Source organism: Centropristis striata, chromosome 20, assembly GCF_030273125.1.
Source record: "Centropristis striata isolate RG_2023a ecotype Rhode Island chromosome 20, C.striata_1.0, whole genome shotgun sequence".
In the NCBI taxonomy this organism is placed as follows: Eukaryota; Metazoa; Chordata; class Actinopteri; order Perciformes; family Serranidae; genus Centropristis; species Centropristis striata.
In genome coordinates, this window is record NC_081536.1 from 32,685,163 (window position 1) to 32,706,431 (window position 21,269).

Below are 21,269 nucleotides of genomic sequence, written 5' to 3' on the forward strand. Positions count from 1 at the left end.
TACATATTAGTACTGCGTAAAATAAAGTGCATCAGCTAATGCTCCGCGTGGATCCAGGCCAAGTTCAATACACAAATCTGCTTCCTCATCTCTCTCTCTCTCTCTCTCTCTCTCTCTCTCTCTCTCTCTCTCTCTCTGCTGCACAATAGAGTCCCATGTTGCTTGCATACTGTATCTCTCTCTCTCTCTCTCTCTCTCTCTCTCTCTGTCTCACGTGCCCTCTCTCCACCCTTCTTTCTCTCCACCCTTCCCTCTCTCCCTCTCGTCCATTAGCAGGAAGAACAGATCGCTGACAGACGAGAAGAGACGAGACAGCCGAGGCGGACGGAGCAGCAGCAGCAGAAGAAGAAGAAGAAGAAGAAGAAGAAGAAGAACAAGTAGAAAGAAAGAACAACTGAAAAGAGGTGAGGATAATAGACAGAAGAAACAAGAAGAAGAAGAAGAAGAAGAAGAAGAAGACATCATGGACGCTCTGAAGAAAGGATTCTCGATGGCGAAGGACGGAGTGGTGGCTGCCGCTGAGAAGACGAAGGCCGGCGTGGAGGAGGCCGCCAGCAAGACCAAGGAGGGCGTCTTCTACGTCGGTGAGCGGCGAGGGAGGGAAGGAGGGAGGGAGAGAGGGAAGGAGGGAAGGAGGTAGGGAGGAGAAAGGGATGAAAAATAAGAGAAAGTTGCATTTAACATGAAATGACCAACTGTTAAGGAAGGAGGGATGAAGGAGGGATGAAAGGGAGAAAAAGGCAGAAAAAATGTTGATTTTTACACCGAATTGCACTTTAACATTTCTGATCTTTGGTGGAAATTGAAGGAGGGATGGGTGGAGGAGGAGAGGAATGGAGGGAGGGAGAGAGGGATGGAGGGAGCGACAAAGGGAGGACAAGAAGCTGAATCTAAAATATTAAATCAGAAAGAGAAGAAATGCATTAATAGAAGAGGGAAAACGACAGAAACATGTTGATTTTTACACCAAATTGCACTTTAACATTTCTGATCTTTGGTATAAAATGAAGGAGGGATGGGTGGAGGACGAGAGGGATGGAGGGAGGTCCGGAAGCTGAAGTCATCTAAAGATGGAGGGATTGATAAAAGAGAGAAAAGTCCATTTTTACACCAAATATCCCAATAAAACTTCTGACCTGATCGTCTCTCTTTGGGTGGGAGATGAAGGAGGGATGGGAGGAGGGATGGGTGGAGGAGAAGAGGGAGGGAGAGAGGGAGGGAGAGAGGGATGGAGAGAGCGACAAACAGAGGACAAGAAGCTGAATCTAAAATATTAAATCAGAAAGAGAAGAAACATGTTGATTTTTACACCAAATTGCACTTTAACATTTGTGATCTTTGGTGGAAAATGAAGGAGGGATGGGAGGAGGAGAAGAGGAATGGAGGGAGGGATGGAGGACCGGAAGCTGAAGTCATCTAAAGATGGAGGGATTGATAAAAGAGAGAAAAGTCCATTTTTTAAAAACCAAATTTCACATTAAAACTTCTGACCTGAGCGTTTCTCTTTGGGTGGGAGATGAAGGAAGGATGGGTGGAGGGATGGGTGGAGGGAGGGATGGAGAGAGCGACAAATGGAGGACAAGAAACTGAATCTAAAATATTAAAGTCAGAAAGAGAAGAAAGGCATTAAGAGAGAAAAAGGCAGAAAAATGTTGATTTTTACACCAAATTGCACTTTAACATTTCTGATCTTTGGTGGAAAATGAAGGAGGGATGGGTGGAGGACAAGAGGAATGGAGGGATGGAGGGATAGATGGGTGGAGGACAAGAAGCTGAATGTTAAAATATTAAAATCAGAAAGAGAAAAGTGTAATTCAACCAGACATGAAGCAAATTCAGAGCAGGAACGAGGGACGGAAAGAGTAAAATAAATCACAACTGACATGAAAACAGAAATCTTTTGGTGGAAAGAGAGATAAAGGGATGGAGGAGGACGAGAAGGATGGAGGGAGCGACGAACGGAGGGCAAGAAGCTGAATCTGAAATACTAAAACCATGAAGAGAAAAGTGTAATTCATTGTGCCGCGACGCGTTAAAAGTCTGCGTGCAGAAAGAAAAGATGGAGAGAGAGAAAAGAACATTTTGGTGGAGAAAGAACAACAACAACCCTCTTATGATGTCATCGTTCCAAACAGGCTCCGCCCACTTCCGGTCAGGCCACGCCCCTCTCCTGACGTTTAATCCCGATTAATATAAAAATGGATCTGTGGTCAAATGTCGCGTTGCATCAGAGGATGAAGAAACAAACGTCTCGTTTTAAAGCCAAGAGAGAAACAGTTTAAACTCTTTTTAAACCAAAGTTCACCGTCTGATTCAAACATCGTTTAGAAACGAAACCTGGAACTGTTTGGCCCAAAACTTAGAGAAGTGCTGACGGAGCACAAATTCAACCAAACTGCAGCTTTTTGTTCAAGCAGTGAACCCCACCATGTCCTGAGACTCTCATAGGAGTCTATGGGAGCTGTGGTAGAGACTCTCATTGGAGTCTATGGGCGCTGTGTTAGAGACTCTCATAGGAGCATATGGGCGCTGTGGTGGACACTCTCATAGGAGTCTATGGGCGCTGTTTGAGAGTCTCTCATAGGAATCTATGGGAGCTGTGTTAGAGACTCTCATAGGAGTCTATGGGTGCTGTGGTAGAGACTCTCATAGGAGTCGATGGGTGCTGTTTTAGAGACTCTCATAGGAGTCTATGGGAGCTGTGGTAGAGACTCTCATAGGAGTCGATGGGTGCTGTTTTAGAGACTCTCATAGGAGTCTATGGGAGCTGTGGTGGAGACTCTCGTAGGAGTCTATGGGAGCTGTGGTAGAGACTCTCATAGGAGTCTATTGGAGCTGTGGTAGAGACTCTCATAGGAGTCTATAGGCTCTGTGGTGGAGACTCTCATAGGAGTCTATGGGAGCTGTGGTAGAGACTCTCATAGGAGTCTATGGGAGCTGTGGTGGAGACTCTCATAGGAGTCTATGGGAGCTGTGGTAGAGACTCTCATAGGAGTCTATGGGAGCTGTGGTGGAGACTCTCGTAGGAGTCTATGGGAGCTGTGTTAGAGACTCTCATAGGAGTCTATGGGAGCTGTGGTAGAGACTCTAATAGGAGTCTATAGGCTCTGTGGTGGAGACTCTCATAGGAGTCTATGGGAGCTGTGGTAGAGACTCTCATAGGAGTCTATGGGAGCTGTGGTAGAGACTCTCATAGGAGTCTATGGGAGCTGTGGTGGAGACTCTCATAGGAGTCTATGGGAGCTGTTGTAGAGACTCTCATAGGAGTCTATGGGAGCTGTGTTAGAGACTCTCATAGGAGTCTATGGGAGCTGTGGTAGAGACTCTCATAGGAGTCTATGGGAGCTGTGGTGGAGACTCTCATAGGAGTCTATGGGAGCTGTTGTAGAGACTCTCATAGGAGTCTATGGGAGCTGTGTTAGAGACCCCCAGGAGACGATGTAAATAAGATGTAAAATATTACAAATATTCGTATAAATGGAAATTAGAAATAAAAGCCAGAAATAGATGTAAAGAGATGTAAAATGTAAAACTACCTAAAGAATGATCAAAAAAGAGACAAAAAAACACAAAAATTACCAAGAAAAATACGTAAAATGACCAAAGAAACACACAAAATGTAAAAAAAAAAGAAAAGAAAAAAAAAAAGGCCTAAACTTTTTAAACCAACAGTTTGTTGGTGTCCGAGGACCAAAAACTGAAAATAAAATGTAACAAAACATATTTTGTAGCAATATTTATGATGTGAAAGTGCTCAATGCATCATCTGAGAAGGTTTACAGATTTAGAAATGTTTATAAAGATATAATAAAACATCCAATAAACACTCAAAAAAGGTAAAACCTGAACCAACTGAAGGAAGGCAGAGTACACTGTAAAAAATGTAATAATAACAGAAAGAACCGTAAGTTATTTTACAAACAATCTCTTTAAAAATATAGATAATAAACAGTAAATATCTGTATTTAAAATATAAATATATATCTGTAGAATAACTAAACAGTTTTACTGTAATATGACAGGAAGTGTCATATTACTGTGGATTATTACAGTTTTTTATGATTAATTTTACATTTATATTTATGTTAAATGTACACTTAATGTAGAAGAAAACAGTAAAACCGTGTAAATAAAACAGTAAATAGCTGTAAAGGAACTTGTTGTTGTTTACAGTGCAGCCTGACGTCAGATCAGCTGATTTCCAGACGATGTGGACGTTCGGCAAACAATACATGATAATAACTGTTTATGAAACGTATTCTCCATTAGAGGAGATGGACTCATTAAATATGCATCAGATCTTCCCGTCAGTGACGTGAATCAGACAAAGAGTCCGTTCAGTCGGAGCGTCACATGGCCGGACGCCCACTGGGACAAACCTCCGGCCCCGCCCCGATCTGGAGCAAACAACAAGCTGAAACTGGTCCAGCTACTCCCACAGAGCGGCCAATCACAGCGCAGAAACAGGACGGAGAAGAAAAGTCCTCAAGACCCCTCTGAAGTCTGTTTTCTGTAGGAAAAAAACACCAAAAATCCAGTTTATCACAGAAAGAAACTACAAAAACAGACATTATCGCCCGAGTTTCAACTTTCCGACGGCCCTTGAACACATCTAGTTATAAAAAGTGACCAAAACTTGTGTTAAAATGTTGATATTTGTGTCAGAATCTCTCACAGAGCAGAGAAGAGAGGACAGGAGAGGCTGTTTACACAGAGCAGAGAGGAGAGGACAGGAGAGGCTGTTTACACAGAGCAGAGAGGAGAGGACAGGAGAGGCTGTTTACACAGAGCAGAGAGGAGAGGACAGGAGAGGCTGTTTACACAGAGTAGAGAGGAGAGGACAAGAGAGGAGAGGCTGTTTACACAGAGTAGAGAGGAGAGGACAGGAGAGGAGAGGCTGTTTACACAGAGTAGAGAGGAGAGGACAGGAGAGGCTGTTTACACAGAGTAGAGAGGAGAGGACAGGAGAGGAGAGGCTGTTTACACAGAGTAGAGAGGAGAGGACAGGAGAGGAGAGGCTGTTTACACAGAGTAGAGAGGAGAGGACAGGAGAGGCTGTTTACACAGAGCAGAGAGGAGAGGACAGGAGAGGCTGTTTACACAGAGTAGAGAGTAGAGGACAAGAGAGGAGAGGCTGTTTACACAGAGTAGAGAGGAGAGGACAGGAGAGGAGAGGCTGTTTACACAGAGTAGAGAGGAGAGGACAGGAGAGGCTGTTTACACAGAGTAGAGAGGAGAGGACAGGAGAGGCTGTTTACACAGAGCAGAGAGGAGAGGACAGGAGAGGAGAGGCTGTTTACACAGAGCTGAGAGGAGAGGACAGGAGAGGAGAGGCTGTTTACACAGAGCTGAGAGGAGAGGAGAGGACAGGAGAGGCTGTTTACACAAAGTAGAGAGGAGAGGACAGGAGAGGCTGTTTACACAGAGCAGAGAGGAGAGGACAGAAGAGGCTGTTTACACAGAGTAGAGAGGAGAGGACAGGAGAGGCTGTTTACACAGAGTAGAGAGGAGAGGACAAGAGAGGAGAGGCTGTTTACACAGAGTAGAGAGGAGAGGACAGGAGAGGAGAGGCTGTTTACACAGAGTAGAGAGGAGAGGACAGGAGAGGCTGTTTACACAGAGCAGAGAGGAGAGGACAGGAGAGGAGAGGCTGTTTACACAGAGCAGAGAGGAGAGGACAAGAGAGGAGAGGCTGTTTACACAGAGCTGAGAGGAGAGGAGAGGAGAGGCTGTTTACACAGAGCAGAGAGGAGAGGACAGGAGAGGAGAGGCTGTTTTTATTGGTAGTAGGAAAACTGTTTAGATATAAAAGATGTTGCTGATGTCGCTGCAGACTTTCTGACAATTTTTTAGACCCAGTTTGCAAAATTTGCAGAAAAATGTGAGATTTATTCATCATTGGAATCTATGGTACAGTCACTAAATCAAATATTCCTATAAACTGGTTTGGTTCACGTTCAGGTCGGAGATATTTTTTCTTTTTTTAATAAAATGCTGGAAATACTAAAATCTTTTTCTTGCTGTTTGCCAATGTTTCAAGTGTGGAGTGTGGCCATGACACTGCCTTCCAGCAGTGTCATGGTCACACTTCCTCTTGTTCCTCGCTGGCTTTTAATTTGAAACATTTGCAGTAAATGTCTAGTTTCACTGACGGTTATATAACAGTGAAACAAACACACAACATTTTAAAAATCTGCAAAGTCAGTAAAATGTGTTTTGGTATTTGAGCTGAGGAGCGTGAATCTATCATAAAATACGTTTTATTTCCTTCAGGTTTTATGGTTTTATTTCCTGTAAGTAAAATATCAGATTGAATCTTTCAGTGTGATGAACTGCTCTGACCTGGTTTCTCTCAGCTCGGCTGCTCAATTATTTATCCGTGTCACCCAGTTTACAGCTGCCGACATCGAGCCCACGCTGCTTTTCAAATGTTTTTTTATTTAATTTGACTTCATTTTCATACTTTAAATACAGTTTTCTGATTGCATATGCAGAGCGCAGAATTTACAGTTTTTAACAGGATCTGCTTTATTTTTGGACACATGCAGGACAAAGTGATTCTTTGTACGATAAACGTGGATTATTGTACATTTTCTGCAAAGAAAAGAGACTTTTTGAGGGTTAAAGAAGGAAAAAATGAATCTTAACTGTTGTTAATTTTGATCACCAAATATTCTTATAAATGGAAACTAGAAATAAAAGCCAGAAAATGCTAGATGAGCATTCGGAGGTTTAACAATGTTTAACATTAAATTCTGGCTGAGAGGCTGTTTACACAGAGCAGAGAGGAGAGGACAGGACAGGAGAGGCTGTTTACACAGAGCAGAGAGGAGAGGACAGGAGAGGCTGTTTACACAGAGCAGAGAGGAGAGGACAGGAGAGGCTGTTTACACAGAGCAGATCGCAGAATTTACAGTTTTTAACAGGATTCTTTCTACGATAAACGTGGATTGTTGGAGATTTTCTGCAAAGAAAAGAGACTTTTTGAGGGTTAAAGAAGGAAAAAATGCCAGAAAATGCGAGCTGAGCATTCGGAGGATTAACAATGTTTTTTCTAATCTCTCTTCTAGGAAACAAGACGATGGAGGGAGTGGTGACCGGCGTGAACACAGGTCAGCAAACCTTTTGTTCTTTTCTTGAACACATTCAACATTCCTGTTCGTCCTATTAATAACTGAAGCACTCGACTGGCACAAACGTTCCAGGACGACCCGAGAGAGTAAAACACCCTGACAGGCTTTAACTAGAGACGGTACTCACAGGATAAACTCTCTCTTTCTCACATTTCAATACTTCTGGCATCAATTTAGCAGCAAAAAATACATTTAACCCTTGTTTAGTCTTAATATTCTATGTTCTCCCCTTGTATTTTAGGCCATTTTTCTCTTCTTTTTTTTCCCATTTGTTGATCATTTTGGCTTTGTTACAGCTTGACTCATGAATTTTTGCTGGAACTTTTCTTTTTAGTAAAATTTTTTTAAATCCATTGTCATTAACCCTTACATGTCTTTTATACTCCATTGGTGCATTTACTGCCCTCTGGTGACTTTCATGGCTAAAAAGGTCCACGCACACTAAAACTGCTATTAAATCACCAAACATCAATAATTTTTTCAATTTTTTTTTCATAAATCGCTTAAACAACTTCAGACTTGTTCAAAACTACCAAACATTAAATCATTTTCAGAATTTTAACCCTGTATATGCCAGTTTATATATTTGAAGTTTTTCTATAATTTCTTCCAAAAAATCACAAAAAAAATGAATTATTTTCCATATAATAAATAGTAGGGAGCTGGGGTTTTGGTGAGATTAGAGGCTTGGGGATGTCAAAGATTAGCAATGAAACTGATTTGACTGCATTAGTATTTTTGATGCAGTGTCAGATATTCCCTCTGGTGACCCTCGTGGCCAAAAAAGGCCACACACTCTAAAACTGCTATTAAATCACCAAACATCAATATTTTTTTAAAGATTTTTTTTCATAAGGGGTTAACATCCCCTCCGGCTCTGTGACTGCAGCTGGGAGAGACTGCTGCTTGAGGAATGGGCCGATTCGACTCCGGCGGCTCGTTAACCCTCTGGAGTCTCCAAAAGCGCCAAAGCATGGCTTCTTCATCACGTCCAGACGTAAAAACAAAGCAGACCAAAAAAGACACAAAATGACCAAAAAAAAGACACAAATTGACCAAAAAAACCCCACAAAATGACCAAAAAACCCCCACAAAATGACCAAAAAAGACACGAAATGAGAAGACAAAATAACCAAAAAAACCACAACAGACACAAAATGACCAAAAAAGACACAAAAAAGACACAAATGACAAAAAAAGACACAAAATCACTAAAAAAGACACAACAGACACAAAATTACCAATAAAGACACAAGTGACAAAAAAGACACAAAAAAAGACAAAAAATACACAAATGACCAAAAAGGACACAAAATGACTTACAAAGACAGGAAAAGACATGAAAAGGATTAAAAAATGGACAAAATAGCCCTTTAAGACTCCAAAGAGTTAAGAAGAGTAAGAACGAGTCTCCAAAAGTCTCCAATAACACCAGAAAAAGTTGCTGGATTTGTCACGAGTACCTTTTTTGAAAAATAGTCTCTAAGGGGGTCTGAAAAGTCACGAATTATATTTTGCGTGTTGTTGTGAGTACTACGTCGCATCCTGCTTAGCGTTCTATCCAATCAGCAACCAGGCTGTTTTCAGGGGAGAAAAAAGACCCTGCTCTTCTACAGGGACGAAAAAAGTCCCATAAAAAGTCCGCTCCGGACTGTTCATATTCAAATTAGGGGCGTTTCAGCCAGTGAGACCCGCCTCATTCCGGGTATTACTGTAGTGGAAACAGCCTTATTCTTATTCAAATGTCAGTAACATATCTGTCCCTGTTCATCACCATCTTCTTGCTGTTTCCAGTCTCTCAGAAGTCGACCGAGCAGGCCAACGTTGTTGCCGACACGGCGGTTTCTGGAGCCAACGAGGTTGCCCAGGCGGCGGTGGAGGGCGTGGAGAACGCAGCGCTGGCGAGCGGATTCGTCAACAAGGTGCGTGATGTCACCTAATTAGACCGAGAGGGAATTCATTTACGTATAAAAAAACTTTCATTTTCTTAATTTTGGATTAAATTTTAATGTTAAAATACATAGTTACATTTAATGTTCTGAATGCAGCTTTAACCCTTTGATGCACAACATGGGTCAAAAATGACCCTCATTCATTCCCTCCATGTTATTTAATGTTTACTGTGTGTTTCTGTGCTCTATCTTTTGATATCAACTCATTTTATGATTGAATATTCCAAGTATTCTTTAAATATCTTGTTTTTGATAAAAAAAAAACAGATCATTATTTCCATTTTGCCTCTCATACTTTATGAAGAAAGAAAGTTTTTGTATTATTACATAGCTAACTACTTGACTAAGTAGCTTGCTAGTAGTTAGCTTAGCAAGCTACTTAGCTAAATACTTAGCCAAGAAGTTAGCTAAGTAGTTAGCTTAGCACGTTACTTCGCTAAAAAAATGGATATGGGTCATTTTTGACCCATGCTGTACAGAGAAGAGTAGTGACACAAAATGGGATTTTATTTAAAAAAAATAATAAAGGAAAACATAAATTTAGGATTTATGATGATCAAAAACAAACTAATTGAGGAAAACCTGGAATACTGAATGATGAAAATAATTTATTGCAAAGATATAGAAGATAAAAACTCATACATATCGGGTCACTTTAGACCCGTGTTGTCAAAGCCGTCAAAGGGTTAAAGAGGTTCAGACTAATATTCTGGTATTTTAGAGATGATTGTTGCAGATATTAAAGATAAAAACAATAAAGTTTAAATGTATTTGTTTATGTCATTTTCTACTCTGCACGTACATTTTTTAAAAATGAAAATCTGCTCATTTACATTTTTAATTTGCAATGTTAAGGTAATAAAGTGTTTCACAGGTAAATATAGAATAATAAATAAATCTTAAATATGAACAAAAACATGGTTGTATCTTAAATATAAACTGTAAAAAAACGTCTTCTTTTTTAAGTCTCTAAACAGTTTTTGTTTTCAAGGTTTACAGAATATATAAAATAAAACAAAATATTGCTAAAAATCAAAATTGTGCTAATATCTGAATAAATACTTGAACAATCTAATTAAGTTTTCATATTTAAAAAATTAAAGTGTTGAATTTTTCTATCAAAATTTTTTTTTTGCCTACAAAACAAAATACAAATATTTCTCCTAAATTTAAATATTGTTAATTATCATGAAGTTGAAAAAGTTTTAGAGATAATATAAAGAGATAAAATACAGACTTCACTAAATATGTGAAGCATTAAATTCTGCCTCAGTGATAATATTTATAATATTTGAATCTGTGTTGTGTTGATAACTTTTATTTTCTGTCTTCACAAATCTCTGGGAGCAGGAGGAGGAGGGACCAGTGGCTGAGGAGGTGCCTGATTGGTCGGGGGGTTGATTGACGGGTTGCATGGCATGACGCTCGCTGCCTGAAAAAACTTACAGCTTCAATTAATCATAATTAATATTTAAGCTTCCATCAACTGCACTGTAAAAAAAAAAATAGTTTTACAGAAATGTACTGTATTATTTTACAGATGTTGCCATAAAAAAGCTTTTATTACTATTATGGAAGTTGTTTTTACAGTATTCTTTAATTGCTTAATTGAATTAAATGTTAAATTACAGTGAAATCTTTGTAAAAAATACAAAACATACACATCATATTACTGAATGTCAAATTAAGGAATTTTCTGTTTTCTTACAACCGTAAGTTATTTTACAGATAATTTCTTTAAAAATATATTATATATGTAAAATGCAGCAAATATCTGTAATCAAGAATATATATCTGTAGAAGAAAAAAAGTTTTTTTTTTTTTTTTTTTTTTTTTTTTTACTTTAATATGAGAATATGAGTCAGTGGAAACTACACTTTAATTACACTTTAATTTCACATTGAAGACCATTAAACAATTGAATCATACTGTTTTTCAATTTCCATTTTATGATTAATATTTGTAATGAAAGTTATTTTTTATGGCATTTGCACAAAACAAGGAATCCCTGTAAAATGATACAGTACATTTCTGCAAAATAACTCAGTCTTTAGTGAAAACCCTGGAAATCATCTCAGGTTTAATTCTTGTTTGAGAATAAACTCTCTGGCCTTAAAGTTACGACTTCTGACATAATATCCGTAAACGCATGAAAGGCAAGATGATCTTTTTATATCCGCCCTATTTGCAGAAAATAGAAGACTCGTCAAGCGACAGATACAGATTACAGTAATGGATTACTTTATAATTAAGTTAATGGAGGTGGGGAAATCGATACAGCATAGTATCGTGATATTTTGCGTGGCAATATTATATTGATTCATGGCCGCCAAAAATTGATATTTATATTGTCATTGTCATTGTGATCATACACAAACCAGCGTGGCTAATTATGCACAGCGTCTCCACTGATCATAAACATCGTGATCGGCATCGCTAACTGTGCAGTGTCCGCTGTTTGTTGTAAACAAACAGAGATCGCTAAGTGAACACCTCCTCCAGCAGCAGCACATACACACTGTACTGCTACAGAGCTAACTGTTAGCCTGTTAGCACATACACACTGTACTGCTACAGAGCTAACTGTTAGCCTGTTAGCACATACACACTGTACTGCTACAGAGCTAACTGTTAGCCTGTTAGCACTGTGCTACTGTGCACCTCGTTCCGCGACGCCGGACTGCACTATGAAAGAGCAGAAAATCACGCCTTCACAAGATCACTATGAACTCCCTAAGGCAAAGAGCTGGCACTGATCTTTACGGCAATGTATCGGGAATTAGCGGGATCATATTATGAAAGGGTTTAATGTTTATTGTCGCTTGTGGCTTTTACAAATGGCGCGTGTTGTTGTGGCGTCGAGTACTACGTCACATCCTGCTTAGCGTTTTATCCATTCAGCAACCAGGCTTTTTTCAGGGGAGAAAAATGGCCCTGCTGGGCAAAAGACTGCTCAGGACGGCTCATATTCAAATTAGGGGCATTTCGGCGAGTGAGACCCGCCTCATTCTGGGTATTCAACTGTAATGGAAACACCCATTATAAGCAACATGGACGTCAGGATATCGTGTCAATAAGTTGTCGAAATAACGCTGCAAATTTTGGCTTTTTTTATGTTTCATTAAAAAAAATTGAGAGCAGTGAAGCTTGTTGTTTGTGAAAGTTTGATAAAATGCTACATAATGATACATGTTTGATATCAGTTCAGTTCAGTTTGATTGAATACTTTGTTGGTCAGTCTGTGGGTTTGACTCTCATTGTGGACAAATAAAAAAAGACTGAAGTGAGATGAATAGACTGAGAATTTTCTCTTATTGGACAAAACAATTCTTAATTGAATTTTAATTTTGTGTACACAAAATACAGTGAAACAGTTAAATCTCAAAATATTGTATCGTAATACTCACCATATCACAAAATTCTTAAAATCGCAATAATATTATATCATGACTCAAGTATCGGGATAAAATCGTGCTGTGGGGCCGATACGCTGATTCACAACTGTAGTTCCTAGTTCCTATAAACACTGAACATGTTATGAAGCTGCTGATCTCGACGTGTGATGATGGTTTCCACTCAGATGTATAAAACTAACAAAGCATGAAGAAGAAATGTTCGACGTTATGCTGATGACGACATTCTTTACTTCTCTAACAGCTGACAGCTGACAGCTGCACACATTCTTGTTTGATTTTATTTTTTAAATGATGATTGTTTTATTTAGTTTGGAACAGAACAGAACACTTGGCTAGCAACAATTATTCTTTGTTTTTCGATATTTATTCAATGCAGTTTTCATTTTTTAGTTTATTTTCTTTAATTCATTTTTCATATTTTCAGGTAGCTTATGAGGAAATTAAGTTAGCTGAAAACATCTGTTTATTAATTTTTGACTTTTTAGAGAAACGTGATTCTCACAGGACAGCAAAAATCTGTGGAAGATTTTTGGCTAATTTCATTTCATTTTTAAAAATATTTCGGGGTCTTTCATTCATTTCTATATTCGGAAATTTAGATTGTTTTAAATATATTTATTCAATTATTTTTTTAAAGATTCTTTGGGTCTTGAATTGATTTGTATATTTTTGAAGATATTTATGTTTAGGTTTCCACTCAGATTTATAAAACTAATAAAGCATGAAGAAGAAATGTTTGATGTTACGCTGATGACGATGTTCTTTACTTCACTAACGACAGCCGCCCACCTCAGTTTACATCTTTTTTGTTTTGTTTTGTTTGGATCACTTTGTTGGTTGTTGATGAAAGAACAGCCAGAGAGCAACAGGACAAACAGAGTAGAAGGATTCAGTCTTCAGGTGGACAGAGACTAACATGGCTGTTTTCTTTCAGCTTGATCTCATCTTTGGCTTTATCTGCACAGAAAGGTTTCCCTGCTATTACATATAAAGTTACAATTCTCCCTGAGGGATTGGTGATACATTTATAAGAGATTGTTAAATGGTTCAATCATGAAACAATTTAACCCTCTGAACCCTCAAAAGTATGTTTTGTTTAAAGAAATCGGCAAATCCAGCGTTTATTGTAGAAAGAAACTGTAAAAATGGACATTATCGCTTTCCTTGAACCTATCATCAATTTATCATTTATGTCGTTATAACGACGAGACGTTTTTTAGTTGTTCCCACTTCCAAAGAGCTGCAGGATTTTAGATTTTACATACGTATGTGCAGTGAAACGCGATGCCACAGTGAGTAAAACTGGGGTTCAGAGGGTTCAAAAGTTTAGATGATAAGTGGTCTGTGTATGTTTTGGTCATTGGATTTTCAGTGGATTTGAATTTTTAGGGCCTGAGCATTAACAGTGCGAGGACCCTGTTGAAATTGGTCCATTCATTATAACGGCAAATAAATCGCATTTTTGAGGGCTTTATCATATTCCAAAACTCACCAAACTTGGGACAAAATTAAATCCCGTCGAAAATGTACGTATTTTATTGGTTTCATAAATGGGCGTGGCAAAATGACTTAGTAGCACCCCCTAGAATTGAGCCCCTAAAACAGGTTTGTCGTAGAGACACGAAATTTGGTACATCCATGTATCATGGGAAGACGCACCAAAAAGTCTCAAGAACCCATACCCAAAAACGAGTAAGAAGTCGGCCATCTTGGATCAAAAATGGCGTTTTAGATGTTTTTTTGCCATTTCCACGCTGCATACTTTAACAAAGTCCTCCTACAGATATAATCTGATTGACTTTGAACTTGTTAAGTACCATCAAAAGCCTTCGACATCAAAAGTTATTACAAGCTTTGCAGACCGTCATACTATGTGGGGGGGGGGACATGGCGGCAGAATATGGCATTTTTTTCATAAAACACGAGACCTTATAACTTGACAATACATTGTCCAAATTGCCTCAAACTTGTCATGCATGATGATGGTTCATCACTGACCAGTTCAACATAACAATATTTCATAAAGTCCCGCCCTTTTTGACTAGCCACGGCCCCTTTCCTAACTAATGAACCGTTTGTCGTAAAAGCTTGCATGAGGTGTCAGTGTACTCAGCAGAGAGTCCTTGATTACCTCGTCCCTTCAAAGATCGCTGGACCTGGCTCGATGGCTCCCCCGACGGCTCCACTCTGCTCAGGCCCGTTCATTGCTGCTTGCAGCTTTAATTGTTATTATAACAAGTTATAACGAAATATAGTCTACCCCCTCTGACCCTGATGAAAAAAAACGCCTGTATTTCAATTTTAATGTTTATATTTTGAAAGTCAAATAACCACTCGGTCTTTGTTTTCTAACATCCTTTTGTAAACGGGAAATCCAATGACCAAAACATAAACGGACCTAACGTGTTAAACCTTCACTCTATATGTCAAAAGTTGCTCTGGGAGCTGTAGTTTTGTATGGAGGCAGAGTTTGGAGGCTGTAATGTGACGTGTTGTCTCTCCCGCAGGCCGACCTCCCCAAGACAGCAGCCGGCGGAGAGCAGAGCGAACAGGCTGCACAGTAGGTGAGCAAACTAACCACAGCACCACAGCGTTTTACACCCACACAGGAGGACAGGTCGAGACTATTTTCACTGGCAGATTTATCGACATTTAGCGCTCTGGTGAGTATTTAGACAGCAGGAGGGCGGAAGAGAGCTCCAGGTAACTGCTGGTGAAGATCTGAGGGGCCTGTACTCAGCTTTTTATTCCCCTCCTGTCCAGTGACGAGCTTATTACATAATTAAATGAAGCCTGTTCTCCCCTCAAAAACAGTGATATAGGTCGAGTGTACAGGCTGCGAAATACGAGCTTAACGGTCATGGAAAAATGATTAGACCCTTGTTTTCTTCAGTTTCTTGTTCATTTTAATGCCTGGTATAACTAAAGGTCCATTTGTTTGGACAAATATAATGATAACAAGAAAAATAGCTGATAAGAGTTTAATTTAAGAGCTGATATCTACACATTTTTTATGATTATTAATATTTTAAAGCATTTTTGGGGAGGTTTTAATTCTTTTTTATATTCTATTTGAAGATTGTTTTAGGTCATTATGTTTTTCTTAGAATAAGTATATATGTATCTATAAAAATGTTTTTTTTTTTTAATAAAAGAAGTTTTGCTGATTATACACACATTTAATTAAAAATAAAAATCTAATTTCTTTACCTTCTTGTTGTTTTTCTCCCTCAGAATCTCGTCCTCCTCGACCTGCAGCCACTTCCTGTTTCTTCCTGTCCAATCAGAGAAGACGAACCTTTAACATTTTAGCTGTCGCTCAACACACCTCTAACCTCTGACCTCTGACCCTGGCTCGCCCACTGTGTAACCTAACCTCATTAACCAATAGAAACCCTCAGCAGGGTCACTCCACACACTGATGTCAGGTTTTAATCGGCTCGTTCATACTCTCAGCTGATTGGCCGGTGTGGACCGAGTGTCCAACAAGCCCCGCCCCTCCCTCCTGTCCGTCACCAGGCTGGCCCCGCCCCCTGACAGCCTTTCGGATGCATGTGGCTTTACTGACACACACACACACTGCCGTCTGTGTTTGTGATATTAACGGAGCTTCAGAGCTGATTTCTTCTTTTACAAAACAGAAGTGAAATAAAGAAATGTTTAAAATCTACCTGTGTTTCTTCTTCTCTGCTTCACTGCACAAAAACAAACCTGTAGAGGTGACAGAGGCTCCTGAGCCGAAACAATCTACAATCTACAATGTTATTTTTCAGACGCTTTTATCCAAAGCGACGTACATTTGAGAGATGATAAAACACAAGCAAGGATGAAGTCAAAAACAGCAAGAATAAGCAAGAATAAGTGGCATATACTACGTTGGTCCATGTATCTTTTGGTCATTGGAATTGTTGTTCACAAAAGGATATTTAAAAAACAAAATACGAGTGGTTATTTGATTTTCGATTCAATATACAAACACTAACATTAAAGGCTTTTACTTCATCTACTACTCAGAAAGGGATGGACGGATAGATAAAGATGTATTTGATTTTCATTTTGTAGTTATAATAACAAAAATTTACAAAATAAAAGCGTGAATGGTCGGTAAACCGGACCGTAAATAACGTTTATTCCTCTTTTCAAATCTTACTCACATAAATAAAATACAGATATTTGTTTTCTCGTTGTCTGAGTGAAAAAGCACGTCACTCAAAACGTGAGTTTGTTTGATTATCTAAGTCGTATAATGAAAACTGAAAAAGAGTCAGAAACAGAGTCAGAAACAGGGGTCGCTCCCCTTCAAAGTAAGAGTCGCAGGGTCTGAAGTGTGCTTTGTGTCTCTTTTTTGGTAATTTTGTGTCTTTTTTAAATAATTTAGTTTTTTTCTGTCTTTTTTAGTCTTTTTTTTTAGTAATTTTGTGTCTTTTTTGATAATTTTGTGTCTTTTTTAAGTAATTTAGGGTTTTTTTTCTGTCATTTTGTGTCTTTTGTTGGTCATTTTGATACCGCCTCCAGTGGCCCCCAGGTAATTTGAGTTTGAGAGCCCTGTCCTAGATGTTAGATTTGGAAACCAACATTTAAAGTTCTTCACTGAGTTGTTAAACATGTGGAGCTGCAGTCCTCCTTGTGACCAGCGGAGGGCAGAGTGACTCTTCCAGTCAGAAACTGGGTCACTGAAGCTGCAGGAGGAGACATGAAACATGAAACATGAAACATGAAGGGATGTTTCTGTTCTCAGCTCTTCATGCTGCATCATTTACTCACTTGGAAATAAAAACAATTTAGATATTTCAGTTTTATTTTTAGTATGGAGCGTTCTGTTGTTTTTTTAATATTCAAATTTAAAACGTGGATCAAAAGCTGGTAGATTAAGAAGAAGAAAAAACACGTCATGTATGTTTAAAGACAACTGAACAAGATTTAAATATTTGAATAATAAAATATTATTTGAGTTTAAATGAGGAAAGTCTTCCTGGTCGGTGTTGTTGAGGATATAAAAATAAACGTTGTAATATCAACATTTTATTATTTATTATGTAAAAAAATATGGGTTGAAATTTGAAATATAAATGTGTGTGTGTGTGTGTGTGTGTGTGTGTGTGTGTGTTTAATTCCTTGGCTCCCACTTATATTTGAAGAATAAATTATTTGGGTTTTAAGCGTCTTTGTTGATTTTATAACATGGTTTCTTCACTCTGCTGCTTAGATTATTTTTTTAAAAACTCTTTTTGGTTTGAAATGAAGCTACATTAAAATAATTAATTTGGTGTTGCTGCATGTTGCTGCTGCATGTTGCTGCTGCATGTTGCTGCTGCATGTTGTTGCTGTTGCTGCTGTTGTTGCATGTTGCTGCTGCATGTTGTTGCTGCTGCTGAATGTTGCTGCTGCATGTTGCTGCTGCATGTTGTTGTTGCTGCATGTTGCTTCTGCTGCATGTTTTTGTTGCATGTTGTTGTTGCTGCTGCTGCATGTTGTTGCTGCTGCATGTTGCTGTTGCTGCTGCATGTTGCTGTTGTTGTTGCTGCATGTTGTTGCTGCATGTTGCTGGTGCTGCATGTTGCTGCTGCTGCAAGTTGCTGTTGCTGCATGTTGTTGTTGTTGTTGTTGTTGTTGCTGCATGTTGTTGCTGCATGTTGCTGCTGCTGCATGTTGTTGTTGTTGTTGTTGTTGTTGTTGTTGTTGTTGTTGTTGCTGCTGCTGCATGTTGCTGCTGCTGCATGTTGCTGTTGCTGCATGTTGCTGTTGCTGTGTGTTGCTGCTGCTGCATGTTGCTGTTGCTGCATGTTGCTGTTGCTGTGTGTTGCTGATGCTGCATGCTGTAATTTAAAGCAGAATTGAGTTCCTTTGCAGATTGCTCTAAAATAAAAGGAGGTCACATTAAGCTGCTCAGATCAGATCCTTGGTGACACGGTTCAGTCAAAGACAGAACAAGGAGGAAGAAAATGAACAGGAAGTCTGAGAATATTACTGAAAATGTACGAACCGGATCCGTTTAGTTGATCTTCAGCCTGCAGCACTTTGAGTCGTCTCCTTTTCTGTTTCCTCCTTTAATCTGCAAACAGCTCAAATATCTCTTCGCCTCATTTCAACATTTCTAGTTTCACAAACATGATGACAGAAACGTTTCTCATACAGTGAAGAACTGATTTAAAAACAGCTTAGCCCGGCTGATACTGAGCTGAACCGTCAGGTTTCTGAAGAGAGTTTAGCTCGGGCCCTTCATGCTTTTCTTCTGTTTAGTAGCAGCTAGGCTAACATAGCTGACGGGCTAACATTAGCTGACTGGCTAACATTAGCTGACTGGCTAACATTAGCTGACGGGCTAACATTAGCTGACTGGCTAACATTAGCTGACTGGCTAACATCAGTGTTTTAAGACACAGAAGTGACCATAAAACATGTGACATTAAACAAAGTGTAAATACTTTATGTAGGAAGCTGTAAAACGGTAAAAAGTGAAGTCACTGACTTCAGGACTTCACTGAAGGCTAAGAAAACATTAAACTGGACATATATTTTCTACTACTACTTACAAGTACTAGTACTACTTAGTTCATGGGTCTCAAACTCAATCGGGGCCCTCGTGACGATATTTTGTGGCCCCCACCTTGATATGAAAGTTTACTGTGAGTTTTATATGAATGCCACTTTACCATGTTGTGTGTGGAAGGTCCCTTTAATTACTTTCTTGGGAACTTTTGTGTGGTTTTTTAGTTATTTTTTCTTTTTTAGTAATTTTGTGGGTTTTTTTGGGTAATTTTTTGTCTTTTTTTTAGTAATTTTGTGTCTTTTTTTGGTAATTCTGTGTCTTTTTTGGCCATTTTGTGTATTTTTGTAATACTTTCTTGTGTTTTTGGTAATTCTGTGTATTTTTTGGTCATTTTGTGTCTTTTTTAATGTAATTTTGTGTTTTTTCAGTCATTTTGTGTCTTTTTTTGTAATTTTGTGTCTTTTTTTGGTCATTTTGTGTCTTTTTTAAAGTAATTTAGGTTTTTTTTCTGTCATTTTGTGTCTTTTTTGGTCATTTTGTGTATTTTAAGGGTCATTTTGTGTCTTTTTTTTTAATTTAGTGTTGTTTCAGTCATTTTCAGTTATTTTAGTCATTTTGTGTCTTTTTTTGGTCATTTTGATACTGCCTCCCAGGTAATTGGAGTTTGAGACCCCTGACTTAGTTCTTCCGTGATAACTAGTTGACATATTTCAGTATGCTAAAATATGAGCAATATTATTTCACTGTATGATTGAAATGTTTCCTTTGCCTTTCTTTCTTGCCAACTTAAAAAGGCCTGTTAAAATAAAATAATAATCAGTGACTGAATTTAGAAAAAAAAAAGGTTTTGAAACACTTTTAAAAAGTTATTGCATCAGTTGAACATCAGTCACTGCCACTTTAAACCCAACACAGTCTGAAGTATTTATTTTTTATTTTTTATCTATCTATCGACACCTGACTGTGGTCCTTCCTGACAGACCAGATCGTGAAAGAAGATTTAGCCGATGTAACTTTAAAAACAACAAATAAAAAACCTGTTTCTCTAAGTGCAGCTCAGCTATTTTTATCTGCTGCTTTCTCCTCATTGTTCAGCTGCGTGGGAGAACACACGGGTGTTTCCCCGTAACAAACTAAATGACAGCTTGCTGATGTCTTCATGTGTAAAAATGTAACGCCCAGAAACTGGGAGCAGCGTGAGTCAGAAGGTGGAAACTGAACGTTCCCGAGCCCCCGAGGCTCCTGGTACAGGTCGTACCAGGCCAGACGGAGCTGGCACGAAGATGAAACATGTTTAATTACTGCTGGGTGTGTCTGATATAATAGTGGTAGCCGGGGGCAACAAGCATCCCTTCAGCAGCACCAAACCTGATCCTCCTCATCGCCACCATCAACACGTACAACATGAAGCTGCTGCCATGAAGCAGGACGGCCGGTCGGACCACAAAGCGTTGGCAACGTGATCACAGCTCTGCTTATAGAACTCGACTCAAAACAAACGTGAAAACAAAGAGACAACCCTGAGGAGGAAAAGTACCTCCACGAATAAAACACCCCAACAAGCTGCGTCAGGGCTTCTTCTTCTGTTGTTGTTGTTGTTAGAGCGAGACTTAAAACAAGGGGGGACAGGGCTTTCTCTGTGGTGGGCCCCAGACTCTGGACCACCCTCCCCCTCCATGTCCCAACAGCCCCCACAGTGGAATGTTTTAAGTCTTGTCTCAAGGCCCATTTTTATTCCTTGGCTTTTTAACACTGCGTGAGTTTTGTGGTCCTCTGTGTCTTTTATTTTATTTATTTTTACTACTTTTAACTGCGTCTTTTATTTTATTTTACTATGTTTATCTGTTTGATTGTATTGTTTTATTTATGGCATCATTTTAGATTTATACACTTATTATTTATTGCTGATTGGTATATGGAATTGTTTGTTTTATTGTTGATTTTATGTACAGCACTTTGGAGACGTTTGTGTTGTTTAAATGTGCGAAACAAATAAAGGGGATTGGATTGATTGGATTGGATTGTTGCTCTTTTTACAGTTTGTCCACTGTGTCCTTGTATCTCACTTGAACATATAAATACTAGACCGCACTGGGAAGAGATCCACAAACATACTGAAAATGTATTTAAGTTCAAGTTCAAGTTACTTTATTTGTACCCAGAGGTAGATTTTGTTTGAGTCCTCATACACACACAAAAGAGGCACATATCACACACCATTCACCTTAAGACAGTGGGAGTTAAGAAATGGCAAGTTAAATGAAAATTAAATTAAATT

The 21,269-nt window shown here is 38.8% G+C and overlaps 1 protein-coding gene across 2 annotated transcripts; it reads left to right on the plus strand.

The window, feature by feature from the left end:
• The first annotated feature begins 327 nt into the window (after window positions 1-327).
• On the plus strand, window positions 328-16,171 carry sncga (synuclein, gamma a). 2 transcript variants are annotated; one of them, XM_059358768.1, is made up of 6 exons: window positions 328-584; window positions 7,071-7,112; window positions 8,928-9,055; window positions 10,436-10,462; window positions 15,009-15,065; window positions 15,736-16,171. In XM_059358768.1, exons 1-5 carry the CDS (start codon window positions 464-466, stop codon window positions 15,063-15,065), a joined length of 375 nt encoding a protein of 124 aa, XP_059214751.1. In that variant the 5' UTR covers window positions 328-463; the 3' UTR covers window positions 15,736-16,171. The 2 variants fall into 2 exon arrangements, with proteins under 2 accessions (XP_059214751.1, XP_059214752.1); XM_059358769.1 differs by lacking the exon at window positions 10,436-10,462.
• The last annotated feature ends 5,098 nt before the right edge of the window (window positions 16,172-21,269 follow it).